This window comes from Rhinatrema bivittatum, chromosome 13 (genome assembly GCF_901001135.1).
Source record: "Rhinatrema bivittatum chromosome 13, aRhiBiv1.1, whole genome shotgun sequence".
NCBI lineage: Eukaryota > Metazoa > Chordata > Amphibia > Gymnophiona > Rhinatrematidae > Rhinatrema > Rhinatrema bivittatum.
In genome coordinates this window covers 82,928,914-82,945,713 of record NC_042627.1, presented here as the reverse complement: position 1 = coordinate 82,945,713, position 16,800 = coordinate 82,928,914, and the positions used below count along the sequence as shown (strand labels likewise).

The 16,800-nt window shown below is 45.4% G+C and overlaps 1 protein-coding gene across 2 annotated transcripts in view; it reads right to left on the bottom strand.

The window, feature by feature from the left end:
* The window catches only part of FRMD5 (FERM domain containing 5), a 141,768-nt gene that overhangs the window by 104,914 nt on the left and 20,054 nt on the right, over positions 1-16,800 (bottom strand). Inside the window, exon 2 of one of the 2 annotated variants that reach the window (XM_029575859.1) lies at positions 484-588. In XM_029575859.1, coding sequence (XP_029431719.1) covers positions 484-588 — 105 coding nt within the window. Of the gene's footprint in view, positions 1-483; positions 589-16,800 lie in introns of those variants that run through there. The other variant, XM_029575860.1, reaches the window with a different exon arrangement.

The window sequence follows — 16,800 nt, the reverse complement described above, 5'->3', positions numbered from 1 at the left end:
CATAAAAACCTTCAAGAAGGAGCTGAAAACCTGGCTATTTACCAAAGCCTACTTAAACACACTGACAACCACACAGCTAGCCACTAATAGAGCTCACCATAAAGAAACATACCCCCCATTACCATCACCTGAACAACAACATTGCTATTAAACAATCTTGCTACTACCTCTCGAGAATAGGAGAAATATTCCTAACTAACCAAAAATGGATATCTGGCCATATCATCATTGAAACTTCAACTAATCATATTGTATCCTCTAACGTAACATTGCAACTTTAACCCAATAACATTACATATTCAACTGAAATGTCCACCTCTATCCTGTACTCTTATCCTGTAACTTCATCTTATAACCCTACCCTCCTCATATTCATATAGGGCATTCCCCCTCATAACACCAAACTCTTTTCAAAGCATGCCTTTCCCGTCCCGCTCTGCTCCCCAGGCCTCGATTGCTCATAGTAGTGTTGGAAATACTCACTCGCTGCTTGTCAGGATCCACAAACCGAATTCCAAAGTAATCCTTCTCCAACAGGTTAAGGTGGTGGCAGAGCAGGTCAAACAGATACTGCCCCTTGGCATCTCTCTGAAAGATAAGAGCAAACTAATAAACAACCAGAAACCAAACCTGCAGGGCACAGACAACCACTGTCTCAGGTCCCAGAAGAACCAAGAGATTTCATGAGTACAATAGTTTCCACCAGGTTTTAAAACCAGAGAAATATTAAGAAAGCAGAGTTGCTTACCTGTAACAGGTGTTCTCCCCAGACAGCAGGATGTAGTCCTCACATATGGGTGACGTCACTGGACGGAGCCCTATCATGGAAAACTTTTCTGTCATAGTTCCTAGAAAGCTTTGACTGGCACACTGAGCATGTCCAGCATACCATGATCCCTGTGTCCACAGGGGTCTCCCTTCAGTCTCATTTGTAGCAAAACGTGCGAGCGAAAAAAGAAAATAAGAAACGTAAGCGGACCCATCTCCATGGGGTGGCGGGCGGGTTTCGTGATGACTACATCCTGCTGTCCTCTGAGAACACCTGTTACAGGTAAGCAACTCTGCTTTCTCCCAGGACAAGCAGGATGGTAGTCCTCACATATGGGTGATTAGCAAGCTACAGGCTGACTCGTACTACAATAGGCCAATAGCAGACAACTCGTGCAGCAGGCACAATAATTGGAGTGCTATTGGCAATGATGAGGCAGCCTGAAATCATAGCAGGTGGTTGTGGAAGGAGTTGGGGATTATACTGGAAGAAAACTTTTCAAGACAGGTTGGCCAAAGGCAGAGTCTTGACGGATTTCCGTATCTAAGCAGTAGAGGGCTGCGAATGTGTGAAGAAAGCTCCATGTCGCAGTCTAGCAGATGATGGCAATTGGTACTGAGCAATAGTGTGTTACTGATGTTGCCATGGCCCTTACAGATTGTGCCTGTACTCGCCCCTGGAGAGGAAGGCCTGCTTCCTCATAGCAGAATTCGATACAGTCTGCTAGTCAGTTGGAGAGAGCTTGTTTGCCCACTGGAACTCGCAGCTTGTCTTTGTCAAGGAAGGAAAGAGTTGGGTGGATTTCCTATGGAGTGTAGTGCAGTTTAGGCAGAATGCAAGTGCACACAATACCGTCCAAGGTGTGCAAAACCCTCCCGCCCTGGTGAGAGAGAGCCTTGGGAAAAAGTGGGCAGACTATAGACTGAGTAAAGTGGGAGGCTGTGTTCACCTTAAGAAGAAATTTAGAGTGGGTATGGCGGACCACTTGGTCACGGAGGAACCTGGTGTCAGTTGGGTATGCAAGAAAGGCTTGTAAGTCAATGATCCTTTTAGCAGAAGTGATGGCTACGAGGAAAATAATTTTCCATGTTAGAATTTTAAAGTTATAGGAATGCAGAGGCTCGAACGAGGAACGTATGAGCCTTGTAAGCACTACATTTGGGCCCCAGTCCGTAACAGGTGATCATAGAGGAGGCTTAAGTTGTAGAAAACCCATGATAAGCCGACTTATAAGGGGTTGAGCCGTTAACCAGGCATCCCCTACTCCTTGGTGGTAAGCTGAGATGGAACTGAGGTGTACCCGTGCGGAGGATGTCTGGAGACCAGAATCCGAAAGGTATCCTAGATAGCCTAAGAAGAGATTGAGTGGGGCAGAAAAAGGAGTCAATACCTTTTTGTGTACACCATTTGATAAAAAACTTGCCCATTTCGAATGGTAAGAATTACGTGTGGAAGGTTGTTGTGAAGCTACAAGTACCTGAGAATATCAGTGAGTGTGTTATGAGATTGACCTGTGAGTGATAGGTCGAGAAGTATGAGGAAGCATACTTGTCTAGGGCAGGACGTAGTATGAGAATCATTGAAAACCTGTCCTGTTGTAGCATCACGAGAGTTTTGGCTATGAGCGGTATCAGAAGAGACGCATATAGGAGGCCTTTGTTGCAGGGGCGAGCAAAGGCGTCCATGGTAACGCATTTATTTGCTTGTGTAGGGAGTAGATCTGTCCACTCTGTGGTTCTATTCGGACGCAAGAGGTCGATGGTTGGCTATAAGATTTTGCTCGCTACCCATGGATTCAGAGACCACTCATGAGGATGGAGAATTCGACTGAGATTATCTGTTAATAGGTTCGGTATGTCTATTAGATAAGTGGCCCGGAGATGCATGGAGTGTGCAAGGGCCCAGGTCCAGAACTGCGCGGCTTCCTGGCAGATCAGATAAGAGCCTGTGTTTGTCACTGTGTGTTCGAGTACCACATTGCCACTATGTTGTCTGTCTGTATTCACAAATATTTTGTGAGAGGCAGTGTTTGAAGACACAAAAGGCATAATGAATGGCTCGAAGCTCCAGGAAGTTGATCTGAGACTTTCCATGGAGTGGAGTAGACGTATTTTAGGTTTGGAAGGTGTTGATATGAGCTCTCCAACCCAAGATGGATGCGACTGTGGCCAAGATCATCTGAGGATTTGTGACTGGATTGGTGATATGGATCAGGGACGAAAGCGGTTGAGCCACTGAAATATGAAAATCCACTGAGTTTTCCTCATGGCTAGTCTGGCCATAGGAGTGATGTGGATAGTGGAAACCATGTGACCCAGCAATGAAAGAATTGATGGGCTGAAGCTATGTTTCATGCGCGCAGAGATGTGGAGAATTTGACAGGATGTCTGTGCAGTTGTTGGGCAGGAAGTCCGTTGCAACTGTAGTGCCCAGAACTGCTCCATTTGGGATTTATGGTAGTTGATCAGAAATCCCAGCCAAATTTAGAAGATTTATAGTGAGTCTTGGAGAATTTAGAGCTCCTTGCTTGGATTGACTCCTATTAGGCAGTTGTCCAGGTAAGGAAAGGCATGAATGCTGTTTTTCTCTGTAGACAAGCGGCAGTCATTGCTAGGCATTTGGTGAAATACACAAGTTGTCGAAGCTAATGTGAACGGCAGAACTTGGTATTGAAAATGTTGATGACTCACTATGAAGCACAAAGAAAGATCAGACGATAGAGGCAACCCACTTATTGTAGTAAGGGAAGCAAGGTGGTGAGAGACATCATTCTGAACTTTTCCTTCCAAAGAAATTTGATGAGATTTCTGAGGTCCAGAATGGGCGGAGATCGCCTGCTTTCTGTTGAAAGAAGGAAATAGCGGGATTAAAATCCTCAGTCTTGTTGCGTCCGGGGAACGGTATCCCGAACCCTGGTCCTCAGTGGGATGGCCGCTCTGTTGTCTGGCAAGGTGGAAAATCCAGGCACCTGCCCGATTGGCGGAGCTGGTGTGATCTGGATATCAGTTGGTCTCACACAGGAGCGTGAATGGTAAAAGGTCCTTTTAGCATCTCTCTCTGCTATGCAAGAAACAGAGAGCTGTCGCAGTGTCTCACAGTGGTCTTGCAATTGAAGCACTGTCTGCTGGACCTTGTGCATGACAGATCAGCTAGGTCATCTTGTACTTCAGGCTGTAAATCAGGGGCTGGAAGCCAGGTTACTATCGAGTATGGAGTCCTGTTGCTGGCAATGGGAGGATGTCTCGAAGCAATCCCTTGTGCTGGCAGAGAGGTTCCCTTGGTGTTGTGTCAAACATAGCTGGTAAATAGCAATATGTGACACCAATGTGGTTCTTGGAAGATGTTACAACCTAGAACCTTTCGAAAACATCTGGTCCGTTTTAGTGACCAGGTCTTGTGGGATCAGTGCCGTAGCGGGATTAGAATGCCCATCACCCTTCATGATGGAGTCTCAGAAGGACGAATCAGCGGCGATGACTTAGGCTGTCGTTGGTATGTGTCAAAACAAGGCGGTGGCACAACAGTGCAAACATCGATGGCTCCCATGGTAGTAGATTCCAGAAGGCATCGAGGACAGCCTGAGGGACGTAAACATCCAGGTCCTCCCTTGTAAACTGGTATGGGTAGCGCAGCTACAGGGGAAGACAAGCTAGGCGTTATTGGCACTTTCACATTAATTTGTGGTGGCTCAGTACCCGGTGTTATGGATGAGCGGTGTTTGGGTGGATCCTTGGGTACTGTGGTAGATGACCACGCCCACAGGGAGGAGCACGGTGAGGAGCCACATTACTAAGCTAGACTCAGAACGCACAAACACATGGGCCGATACAGTACAGTGCGCTCCGACAATCGCGCGCACAGGAGAGTAGCCTGTGCGCGAGCCGGGAGAGAGGGCATTCGCCCGGTCTCCCGCGGACTTTACTGTATCGGCCCAATAGTTAGTTCTTTATTATACAGCTTGAAGAGTACCACCAAAGGTGGCAGTAGTGAGGCAGTCTGGTAGTTCCAGTCTCAGGGACCTCGGCAAAGGGAGCCCTTCTCACCCCGTTGGTATTTGGAGGTTCCGAAGCAGGTTTCCCAGCAAGGAAGTACTGTGGATGAGATAGACAGAGTTAGAGTACTCACTAGGTGTTTGCTGAAGATATGCGATTCCACCAAATTGTAGAAGAAGGTGCAGGCACCAAGGCAGGGAGAGCAGGCCCTCGAGGAGCGAGTACCTGTTCCCTGTAAGGCACCTGAAATAAAGCAGAGGGCCCCCAAGGAGTGGATACCCAGGTTAGCAGCTACCCCTAAGGGCAGAGAGAGAGCTTCCAGCGGCAGCACGGAAGCGGCAGAGTAGCGTAGACAGGAACAGAACAAATCCCAATCGAGTCCTCGCTAACTCAACAAGCTAGCAAATTAGAAGATGTTATATACCCAGATGGCGTGAAGTCTGTAAGGGGGAACGCCCCCGAGGTTCGCGCCAAGGTTGGAATAAAGACATGGGTGAAGCACGCGCGCATCCTAGTAGGTACCTGGGAGGAGCATGGCGGGAGGCTGCACCATAGCTGTTCCAGGGACACCGGAGAGGTCGGCTGGTAGACGCGGCGGTAGCCATCTTTCTTAGGTAAGCGGGAGGAGCCGTGAATAAGGTGAGGCAAACGGGGCGAAGCCGTCTAGCACCGACGGACGCAACACCTGGCACCGGTGTCGGTGGGGAACACCTCGGTGCCTCGGGTGCAGAGGAGCATGGAGACTCGTGTACCCGGGCCCGCTTCCAAACTGGCTCAATGGACATTGATGCCAGTGTGGTATCAGTGACGGCACCGAACAAGGAATCACGTCGGTGCTGGTGACGATGTTTCCTCCCTCGGAGCTCGGCCTCGGTCATTCTCCAGCACCGAGGAAATGCAACAGATGTCCAGAATGGCATCGGCGACGGTTGTTTACCATGGCAGTAGCTTTGTTTCCCCTCGGTGCTCGGCCCAGTCATTCTCCAGCACCGAGGAAGATGCCACCGATGTCATGGATGGCATCTGTGGCAGATGGTCACCATGCCGGTGACGATGACTCTCACGGTGCTCGGCCCGGTCATTCTCCAGCTCTGAGGAAGATGCCCTTGCTGTCTTGGATGGCATTGGTAATGGACTGTCACAGTGCCTCCATTGCTCCTGGCATTGTTTGTCCCCAAGGATTATTCTATTATTTAAGGCTTTTTTATACCGATGTTCGTAGGTACATCACATCGGTTTACATAGAACAAGAATTAAAATTAGAAACAAACTTTACATGTAACTGATTACACAGGGCTCTGGTTTAGAACCCAAAGTATGGAGCATTTTTCTTTAGGTCGAGGGCATTGATTGAGGTATAGATGCTTCGGTAGCATCGACGGTATCGATGGCGGCTTTGAAGGTATCCGGGAAGGCATTGATATGGGCATTGATGGCATCGAAGGAGGCATCGACGGCGGCCCTGGCAGCAATGGGAACCGTGGACGTCCCTATCCCTCTAGCTCCGATGAACCCGGTGGAAGACGCAGGAAAGACTGGCATCGTGGGGCGGACTGAGGGTGATAGACATAGGGAGAAAGAAGGCCGCAGTTCGGTTGGTAACCGGGGAAAGCCGATAGTGAGGTGACGGGCATAGAACTCACCGAGCATCGATGAAATGTACGCGAAGGGAGACCCGTGTAGGGAGAAATTATTTGTGAAGTAAAACTTGTTTCCGTGAGGAAAAGTTATGAGAAAATCTCACAGAGCTTCTAAACGTGAGGCAAACTGCATCGTGTCAAAAAGAGACTGAAGGGAGACCCCTGTGGACACAGGGATCATGGCTTGCTGGGCATGCTCAGTGTGCCAGTCAAAGCTTTCTAGAAGCTTTGACAGAAATGTTTTCCGTGATAGGGCTCCGTCCAGTGACATCACCCATATGTGAGGACTACCATCCTGCTTGTCCTGGGAGAATCTCTGTGTTAGTGAAACAAGTCATCCCGCCACATGTGAGCTTTTCTCCCTCATGTATTTAAACTTATTTAAAGTGTTGCACATAGGGAAAAATAACCTTTGCTGTAGTTACACAATGTTAGGTTCCATATTAGGAGCTACCACCCAGGAAAAAGACCTAGGCATCATAGTGGATAATACTTTAAAATCGTCAGCTCAGTGTGCTGCAGCAGTCAAAAAAGCAAACAGAATGTTAGGAATTATTAGGAAGGGAATGGTTAATAAAACGGAAAATGTCATAATGCCTCTATATCGCTCCATGGTGAGACCGCACCTGGAATACTGTGTACAATTCTGGTCGCCGCATCTCAAAAAAGATATAATTGTGATGGAGAAGGTACAAAGAAGGGCAACCAAAATAATAAAGGGGATGGAACAGCTCCCCTATGAGGAAAGGATGAAGAGATTAGGGCTGTTCAGCTTGGAGAAGAGACGGCTGAGGGGGGATATGATAGAGGTGTTTAAGATCATGAGAGGTCTTGAATGAGTAGATGTGAATCGATTTTTTAAACTTTCAGATAATAGAAGGACCAGGGGGCATTCCATGAAGTTAGCAAGAAGCACATTGAAGACTAATCAGAGAAAATTCCTTTTCACTCAACTGCACAATTAAGCTCTGGAATTTGTTGCCGGAGGATGTGGTTAGTGCAGCTGGGTTCAAAAAAGGTTTGGATAAGTTCTTGGAGGAGAAGTTCATTAACGGCTATTAATCAAGTTTACTTAGGGAATAGCCATTGCTATTAATTGCATCAGTAGTTTGGGATCTTCTTGGTGTTTGGGTACTTGCCAGGTTCTTGTGGCCTGGTTTGGCCTCTGTTGGAAACAGGAAGCTGGGCTTGATGGACCCTTGGTCTGACCCAGCATGGCAATTTCTTATGTTCTTATGCACAGAAAGATGTACTAAAGACTTGCTCATGTTTTTGTTTTGCACTAAACTTGATGAGTGTACCTGTACTAAATAAGCTGGTTGTCAAGGACAAGTGTAGAAGGAGGGAGGGTGGGGGAAGGGACAACAATGATGGGATTGAATGATTCCTCTTTTCTGTAATTTGAGGATGTATATATGTTGTATCTTTGTAAAAACACAATAACGAGATTATACAAAAAAAAAACCCAAAACCCTAGACTCTCTTCTGTAACCTTGGTTTGGGATAACAATGATCTCTGTTTCAGGAAGATTCAAAGGCAGATAGTAATCAATGAATCCTAATGACTGCACATTTAGCAGCTGACTTCTTGGAATTGCCTCTTGGCGGCTCCTGACTTCCTGCTTAAAAATATCACAATAGTACATAAACGTAGGGGGACAGGGTGGCCAGGTGTGCGCACAAGCAGCTGCACTCTCCTTGCTAGCTTCTCTTCCATTTATCTCAATCCTGCGCTGCACTGGGACAGATCTCATTTTCTTTTGTTAAAGAGTCCTCGAAGGGCAATAGTAAAAACAGTTACAAAGTAAATTCATTCATAAAATATAAGATCAGTCACTACAAACCAGAGTGAGCAGTCCCATGGGCTATAAACTGCCATGAGCATATAAGCTAGGACAATTACTTCAGCCCCTGAAAAAAGTGCAAGGAAAAATACCACATAGACATCTATAGTATATTCTTGTAATTATAAAACAATGATATAGTGATATAGTCCCCACTCATCTTCAACATCTTCCAAGACTGACTGCACTATTAATTCTTAGCATCCCATTCCCCCATGGCATATTATAGTAATGCTGAGCATCCCTGCGTGAGAAACTTTCATAAAGCAAAACTGGAAATTGCTGTGGGAAACTAGTATGTAGCAACTCCAATCCTAAAAAGCAGGTTTGCTTGCCGTAAACGGTGTTTCCGTAGATAGCAGGATGAATTAGCCATGCTGTGTGGGAAGCGTCGTGACCCGAAGTAGGCGGAGTCTCCTCAGCTAGTAACAGAGCTTTGAGTCTGTGCGGCTGCGCGGTGGTGTTCCCACGCGATTCCCTCTCCTCTTCAGTTTCTTTGTAGCCAAGAAAGAGGTAAGATACGTTAGTGTGTCTTGTAGTTGACTGTCTAGGGAGGAGGGAGGGAACACATAGCTAATTCATCCTGCTATCTACGAAACACCGTTTACGGTAAGCAAACTTGCTTTTTCCAGTCGATAGCAGGGCTGAATTAGCCATGCTGTCTGGGAGTCCCAAGCTCCCCGGTTGTGTCCGTGTGTAATGTTTTTGAAGGTTTGGACAGTCTCATAGCTTTTGTGTAGTTGAAGACTGCTATGCCTAGTGCTGCATCAGAGGTTGTTTGTTGTTGAAGGGAATAGTGAGATGTGAAGGTATGAATGAATGCAGATATCCAGTAGTGGAACATTGTTCAAGTGGGCAACCGATGCTGCTGTGGCACGTATCTGATGCACCTTAGGCTTACTGTCAAGTTTGATGGAACGTTTATTGTAGCAAAATAGAATGCATTGTGATAACCAACTGGCTATGGTCCTTTTTGAAACGGGTTGGCCCAGATCATTGGGGTTAAAGGAAAGGAACAGTTGAGAGTGCCTAGAAGTGGACTGAGTCCTTTGTTTGTAGTAGGCCAGAGCTCTTTTACAGTCTAGAGTATGTAGAAGTTTCTCTCGTTCATTGGCATGCAGCTTTGGCATAAAAATGGGATGTGTGATGGTTTGATTGAGGTGAAAAAAAGGAAACCACCTTAGGAGAAAGGTAGGGTGAGGTCAGAGAGCCACTTTGTCATGGTAAAACTCTAAATAGGGGGAGTAATGAACCAATGCCCGGAGTTCACTGACCCCTCCATGCTGATTGTGATGGCCACTAGAAAAACTGTTTCCATGTCACATATTTTATGTGGCTTGGTGTCCATTGGTTCAAAGGGTGGTAGCATGAGCTGTTCCAAAACTATGTTGAGATCCCATGGTACCAGTGGGTTTGGTCACCGACGGGCGAAGTCGTACATGTCTTCATGAATCTAGATATTAGTGGATGATTTGATATAGGTAGATCGTTATGCTGGTCATGAAACGCTGCTATAGCACTAATGTGTACTCTGACTGAAGTGGTAGCTAAATCCGCCTCGGACAGGGTGTGTAGATACTGTAGTAATTGAGAGGTGGGTAGCAGAAAAAGGACTGATGTTCCTAGGAGTGCACCAGGTTAGATAGCGATGTCATTTGCCTGTATAGTTACGTCTGGGTGGAAGGTTTTTTGGATGCGATGAGGATGTCTTCCACATGTGATTCAGTACTTGCCGTTCAATCTCCATGCTGTGAGATGAAGCGATTGATTCATCGGGTGAAGAAGAGAGCCCCCCTTTTTGCGTTAGAAGATGTGGGATGGTTTTGAAGCAGTATTGGTGGGCGTATGGAAAGAGCATATCAGAAAGACCTACCATGGCTGCCTTGTCTGTTGCTTTCTGTGGCAAAGAGATCTATTGACGGAAAACCTCATTGTTGAAAATGTTTTCCCGCCACTTCTGGATTCAGGGTCCACTCATGTGGATGAAATACTCGGCTTAGACGATCTGCTGTTATATTGTCTAGACTGGGAAGGTAAGTGGCTTGGAGTGAGATTTGGAACTCGAGAGCCCAGTGAAGTATCTGAAGTGCTTCTTGACAAAGTATCCAAGAACTGGACCCCCCTCCTTTGTTTATGTAAACATTGCCACTTGGCCTGTCGGTATACACCATGAGATTCGAGTGTTGGATTTGAACTGAGAAGGTTTGAAGGTGCCTTCCAGATCGCTCGAAGCTCTAGGAGATTGATCTGGTACATAGATTCTTGAGAAGTCCAGAGACCTTGCATTTTTAGGGTGCTGAGATGGGCCCCCCCCAACCTTTCCTGGACGCATTGGTAGTGAGCGTGAGCAGATGCGGAGGTAGACAAAAGGGGGCCCCCATTGATAGGTTGGAAGGAGAGCTCCACCAGCGGATGTCCTCCTTCATTGTGTTGGTAATGAGAATCTTGAAGCTGAGTAGTTGGAGAAACTGAGACCACTGTGTCTTTAGCCCCCACTGTAAGCGGCGCATGTGAAGCCTGGTGTGGGGAACTACGAAGATCGCTGCCGCCATATGCCCCAGAAGTTGAAGGATTTGGCACGCGGATGATTGAGTTTGTTGATGAGGCCTCTGCGCTAAGGTCATAAGAGTGCGCATTCTCTCCCTGTGGGAGATAGGCCTTCTCTTCTGTCGATTGATGAGAGCACCTATAAACTGGAGTATTTGTGTAGGTTGGAGTTGGGGATTTTTCGAAGCTGATCAGGAAACCAACTTTTTGGAGGCAATTGATTGTACATAACGTGTGCGCTTTGAGAGTGGGACGGATCCAAAGCTACTATTAACCAATCTCCAGATAAGGAATTATTTGGATCGAGAGTTGCCTGAGATGAGCCACCACCACTGCTAGGCATTTTGTGAACACCCTTGGGGCTGAAGATAGACCAAAGGGAAGCACTTTGTATTGGTAGTGTGAACTCTGATCTGGAAACAGAGGTACTGCCAAGAGGAAGGGTGAATTGGTATATGGGAATAGCATCCTTCAGGTCGATGGAACATAACCAATCGTGGGGTTGTATCGAGATAGGATAGTTTTGAATTTCACTTTTTGAATGTGTTGATTCAGGAGGCGGAGATACAGGAAAGGACGGAGGCCTCCCATTTCTTTGGAATGAGAAAATATGGGAATACAACCCTGATTCTGATGTTGAAGAGGAACCATTTGAATAGAATTCTGGAGTAAATAGGTTTGATAACTCCATATGTACGGATACGTATGGGAGGGTGTAGCTCGTGTTGGAGACAGGTGAGGAAGGGGTGGAATGGATTTGAAATTTAGATGGCATCCTTCCTTGATGATGTTGATCACCCTTTGTCTGAAGTGATGGATTCCCAATGGTTTAGAAAAATTGGAGACTCCCTCCTATGAAGTCTGGAGTGGCGGTGGCTGGATGGTACTCAAAATAGACGACTGCTGCTTTTGCTGCGGTGCTGGTGTATTGCTTTTGTGTCTGGGTCTTCCCCTTGGTGTAGTCCTGGGACGTGACCTGGGGGGTGCAATATCAATGTGGTCTATATTGGTGGCATAATGTCTAGAATATGACAGAGGGTAATACCAACGATGGTAAGGTTGAAAATATCTCTGCTGAGGCTTGTGTGATTCCGAGGGGAAGGTAAGAGATTGAACGGGTGCACTTTGTTCTTTCAAATGGGAGATTGTGTCTGTGAACTGATCACCAAAAAGATTGTCTCCCACGCATGAAATGTCCGCCAGTTTGTCATGGACATCAGTGCGAATAGTGCTTGCCTTGAGCCAAGCAAGACGCTTGGCTGCTATGGCCGAAGCGGAGGTTCGTGTAGATGACTCAAATGTTTCGTAAATGGATCTGAGCAAATGTCTAAGTCCTTCTTCTAAATCCAAAAATGGTTGTGGAAGGGTATTATCTTCTGAAAGACAAAGTTGGTGAAGTTTTTGAAGAGTCTCGAATAGGTATTGTGTAGTATAAAATTGATGGTGTTGAATCCTAGATGTCAACATGGAGGAATGATAAACCTTCTTTGCGAAGTCGGCCAAGCATTTATGTTCTCTATTTGGTGGGACGTTGGAGTGTAGTTTTGAGCGTTTTGCTTTTGCAAGAGCTGACTCTACTACCACCGACTGATGAGGAAGTTGAGGAGATTCATAGTTTGAAGAGTTACGAATGTTATATTATGTCACTCTTCCTGCAGGTTGTGGTTGTGGAAAATGGGGTTTTCCAATTTTTTAAAAGGTGGTTTTTTTCAAGCCCGAATGTGGCGGTAGGGCAGTTGGTTCAGCAGGGGTTTCAAAAATTTTGAGAATGCCCATCATTTCCGTTCTAGGATCTGGGATTCGTTCTGTTGGAACTTGGAGGAGGGTACCTACTTTCTCAATCAATTTTGAGTAGGTTAAGTCCTCAGGAGGGAAAATAAGGCTCCTGTGGTCCCTCTGGGGTATCCGATGGTAATCCGGTAGAAGAATTAGACAAAACCGTAGAAACCTGTGAAACAGGGCTCGCTGGGTGATGCTCGGGTTCTGAGCTGTGGTCCCCTGTAAGGGGATCCAGTGAAGGGGGTGTAGAGGTATGTGGAGAGACCACTGGTGGTACCTGTTTACCTTGTTCCAGGTCTTGAAAAATGTGGAAAGTACTTCTGATATTTTTGACATTGCAGATGCTGCAAGGGTTCCTTGTGGAGGAATGTACAGTCTCTGTCTTTTATGTGGAGGATAAATGGCATGTAGCAAAATATTCTCAGGTGAAGTATTCCCACTGTGAATATTGGGATTTGCGTGAGCTTGTTTTGGTGTAGGTAGTGCTGATCCTGCTGAGAGAATGTGCACTGAGAATAGTTTGTTGTGAGGGAACTGATTCTGTGTCGGAGAGAAGTTCCACTTCAATCTCCCGGCTAGATGTGGAGAAAGTAGGAGAGTGTTCTAGATGCTTCCTCTTTGCTGCTCTTTTGGAAGGAGTATGTATTTTACTTTTAGGCTGTGTAACTGAAACATGCCCCATGGATATTCCTATGGTAGAAGTTTTTAGTGTTGACATATGCTTCGAATATAAGAACATAAGAAATTGCCATGCTGGGTCAGACCAAGGGTCCATCAAGCCCAGCATCCTGTTTCCAACAAAGGCCAAACCAGGCCACAAGAACCTGGCAATTACCCAAACACTAAGAAGATCCCATGCTACTGATGCAATTAATAGCAGTGGCTATTCACTAAGTAAACTTGATTAATAGATGTTAATGGACTTCTCCTCCAAGAACTTTCCAAACCTTTTTTGAACCCAGCTACACTAAATGCACCAACCACATCCTCTGGCAACAAATTCCAGAGCCTTACTGTGCATTGAGTGAAAAAGAATTTTCTCCGATTAGTCTTAAATGTGCTACTTGCTAACTTCAGAGAATGCCCTCTTGTCCTTCTATATTCGAAAGTGTAAATAACCGAGTCACATATACTCGTTCAAGACCTCTCATGATCTTAAAGACCTCTATCATATCCCCCCCCTAAGCCGTCTCTTCTTCAAGCTGAACAGCCCTAACCTCTTCAGCCTTTCCTCACAGGGGAGCTGTTCCATCCCCTTTATCATTTTGGTTGCCCTTCTCTGTGCCATCTCCATCGCAAATATATCATTTTGGAGATGCGGCGACCAGAATTGTACACAGTATTCAAGGTGCGGTCTCACCATGGAGCGATATAGAGGCATTATGACATTTTCCATTTTATTAACCATTCCCTTCCTAATAATTCCTAACATTGTTTGTTTTTGACTGCTGCAGCATACTGAGCTGACTATTTTAAAGTATTATCCACTATGATGCCTAGACCTTTTTCCTGGGTGGTAGCTCCTAATATGGAACCTAACATTGTGTAACTACAGCATGGGTTACTTTTCCCTATATGCAACACCTTGCACTTGTCCACATTAAATTTCATCTGCCATTTGGATGCCCAATCTTCCAGTCTTGCAAGGTCCTCCTGTAATGTATCACAATCCGCTTGTGATTTAACTTCTCTGAATAATTTTGTATCATCCGCAAATTTGATAATCTCACTCGTCGTATTCCTTTCCAGATCATTTATATATATATTGAAAAGCACCGGTACAAGAACAGATCCCTGAGGCACTCCACTGTTTCGAAGAGGTTTCATGTTTTGAAAATGCTCCATGCTTCGTGGCGGCGCCCTGCGTCGTGGTGGCACTGTGCTTCAAGACAATGTCATGCGTCATAGATGCTTGTCTCTTCGGACCGGATGGTGGGGTTCGTTTGTCTTTAGCAACCTAGAACCCATCGACTCATCTCCCTTGCCATAAGTTTCCAGATCCTTCTCCGGAGCCCCGGTATGGATCGCGGGCAATCGGGGTTTTTGAAAACCCGAGATAATGCCCGGCATGCTTTACCCCGCTTCGGAGGGGCCCAGGGAGGAAGCCCATTTTGCGTGGGCTTTACCTGTCTTCGCCGGTCCCGGCGAAGAATGGGTCGATGTAGGTGGGGCGTAAGAGCCCGTCTTCAGGTGCTCCATCTTAGCCGCCCGCTGGCGTCGGGCGCGAGGAGACATGCGGCCGCAGTCTCTACATGACGTTTGGTCATGCTCTGGACCTAAACAGATGTAGCAATAAGTATGTCCATCTGTGACGGACATAATTTGCCACATTGACAATATTAAATCCAAACTGCTTCGGAGCCATCTGGAGATGAAAAGATGAGAAAAAACGGCGCAAAAATTCACTGCCGAAAAAAATCTCTGAAGAGAAAAAGTAGGAGGAGAAATCCCCGCGTGAGATCGGCTCGCAGAAAAAAAGAAACTGAAGAGGAGAGGGAATTATGCTGGAACATCACCGCGCAGCTGCACAAACTCAAAGCTCTGTTACTAGCTGAGGTAACTCCGCCTACTGCGGGTCGCGACGCTTCCCAGACAGCATGGCTAATTCAGCCCTGCTATCGACGGGAAATATCTATTACCATTACCAATCCATGAATATGAAAAGCTGTATTTTCATAGCCTTAGTTACTAGAAATTGTATTTTAACCGGCTACGGCAAAACAAGACTATATTAGTATGAGGGTAGATATTCAGTCACTATCTGGCCAAGATAAATTAAATCAGATAAACATATCTCGCTAACTTAGCCAGGATATTCAGTGGTACAGCTACACTGCTGAATATACCCAGCTAACTAAAAATTAGCTAGATAAGTTTATACAGCTGACTTTAGACCTGCTTAACAGGTCTAAGTAATCTGGTAATTTAGACAGATACGGTTGAATATTGGCTCTTATCCAGCTAAATTAGCTGGATTATTAGCGCCACTCCAGAACACCCCCACTTACCTGGATGACTATTTAAACACAGAAATAGTTATCCAGCTAAGTGGCAGTCGGTGAATATGGCAGAACATTTAAACAGTGCCTCTTAGCCAGATAAATCCAATCTTAGTGGTGCTGAATATCAACTTCGATAGTACTAGCACCTATAAAATGGAATCTTTTTCTGTTAGCTGGAACATTCAAGGTCCGACATCCTCAACCTTTGGAGATAAAAGCAAAGATCCTGATAATGTAATAAGCCATGACATGATCATATTGCAGGAAAGCAAAGATACAGCCACTGTGTCTAACAGGTTTCAAAGAGCTCTTAATTCCAGGAGGTGTCATAATCTGCTCCAGAGAGGTGTTAGCAGGATATATTATGTTTCTTAACACTAGAACCAAATTTTTTTTGCAGCTATATTTTAGGCTCCATAACTGAAGAAAAAAAAAAAAGCTTTTTGTGCACAAATTGATGCTCTGTAATAAGTACTGAGAAGAAATCTGCATTTTGTCTCTTTATTTCAAAGTTTTGTTGCTACAGTCTGTGACAACAGTAGTTTCTTTACTGTTACTACTATCTGACTTACAATAAAGGAAATTATTGTAGATCTTTGATTTGTTAATAGTAAATGTTTTGATTTTAACAAAATTAGATGAAATAACCAATAAAATCTTTAAAAAGAAAAAAGTCAAAACATTTACTGTGCATGTATAGTAAAATCTAAACATGTACTAAAAAACTGTAACCCTAGAACCGCCACCTTTTTATGCCGCTATATTTTAGGCTCTAACTGAAAGAAAACCACATTTTTTGGTGAACAAATTGATGCTCTATTAGTCACAACTGCCAGAGTGCAGAGAAAAGTCAAAACCCCTCAAAAGATGAATCAGAACAAGCAGGAAGCGAGAACATTCACTGGCAAAACTATTGCTGCTCAGCAGTTCCTAGGGTGTATCACACATGGAGCAAAAACTGAGAGGTGGGGGGTAAAATTTTCAGAAATCGAAGGTCATCCTAAATGATGAAAAAAGTCACAATTTCAACCCACTGCGATCACGTACACAGATCATGCAAGCCTTTACCAGCAGCAGTTAAAACAGAAGAGACATATCTGAGTTAAATATCAAAAGATCTACTCCAGATGCCACGAGATACACATCTCTGGGCCCTTTACATACCTCCATCCGATTCGCTATTTTGACCCTGAATGTTTTACAAATTATCCAATCTGAAACTGCTAC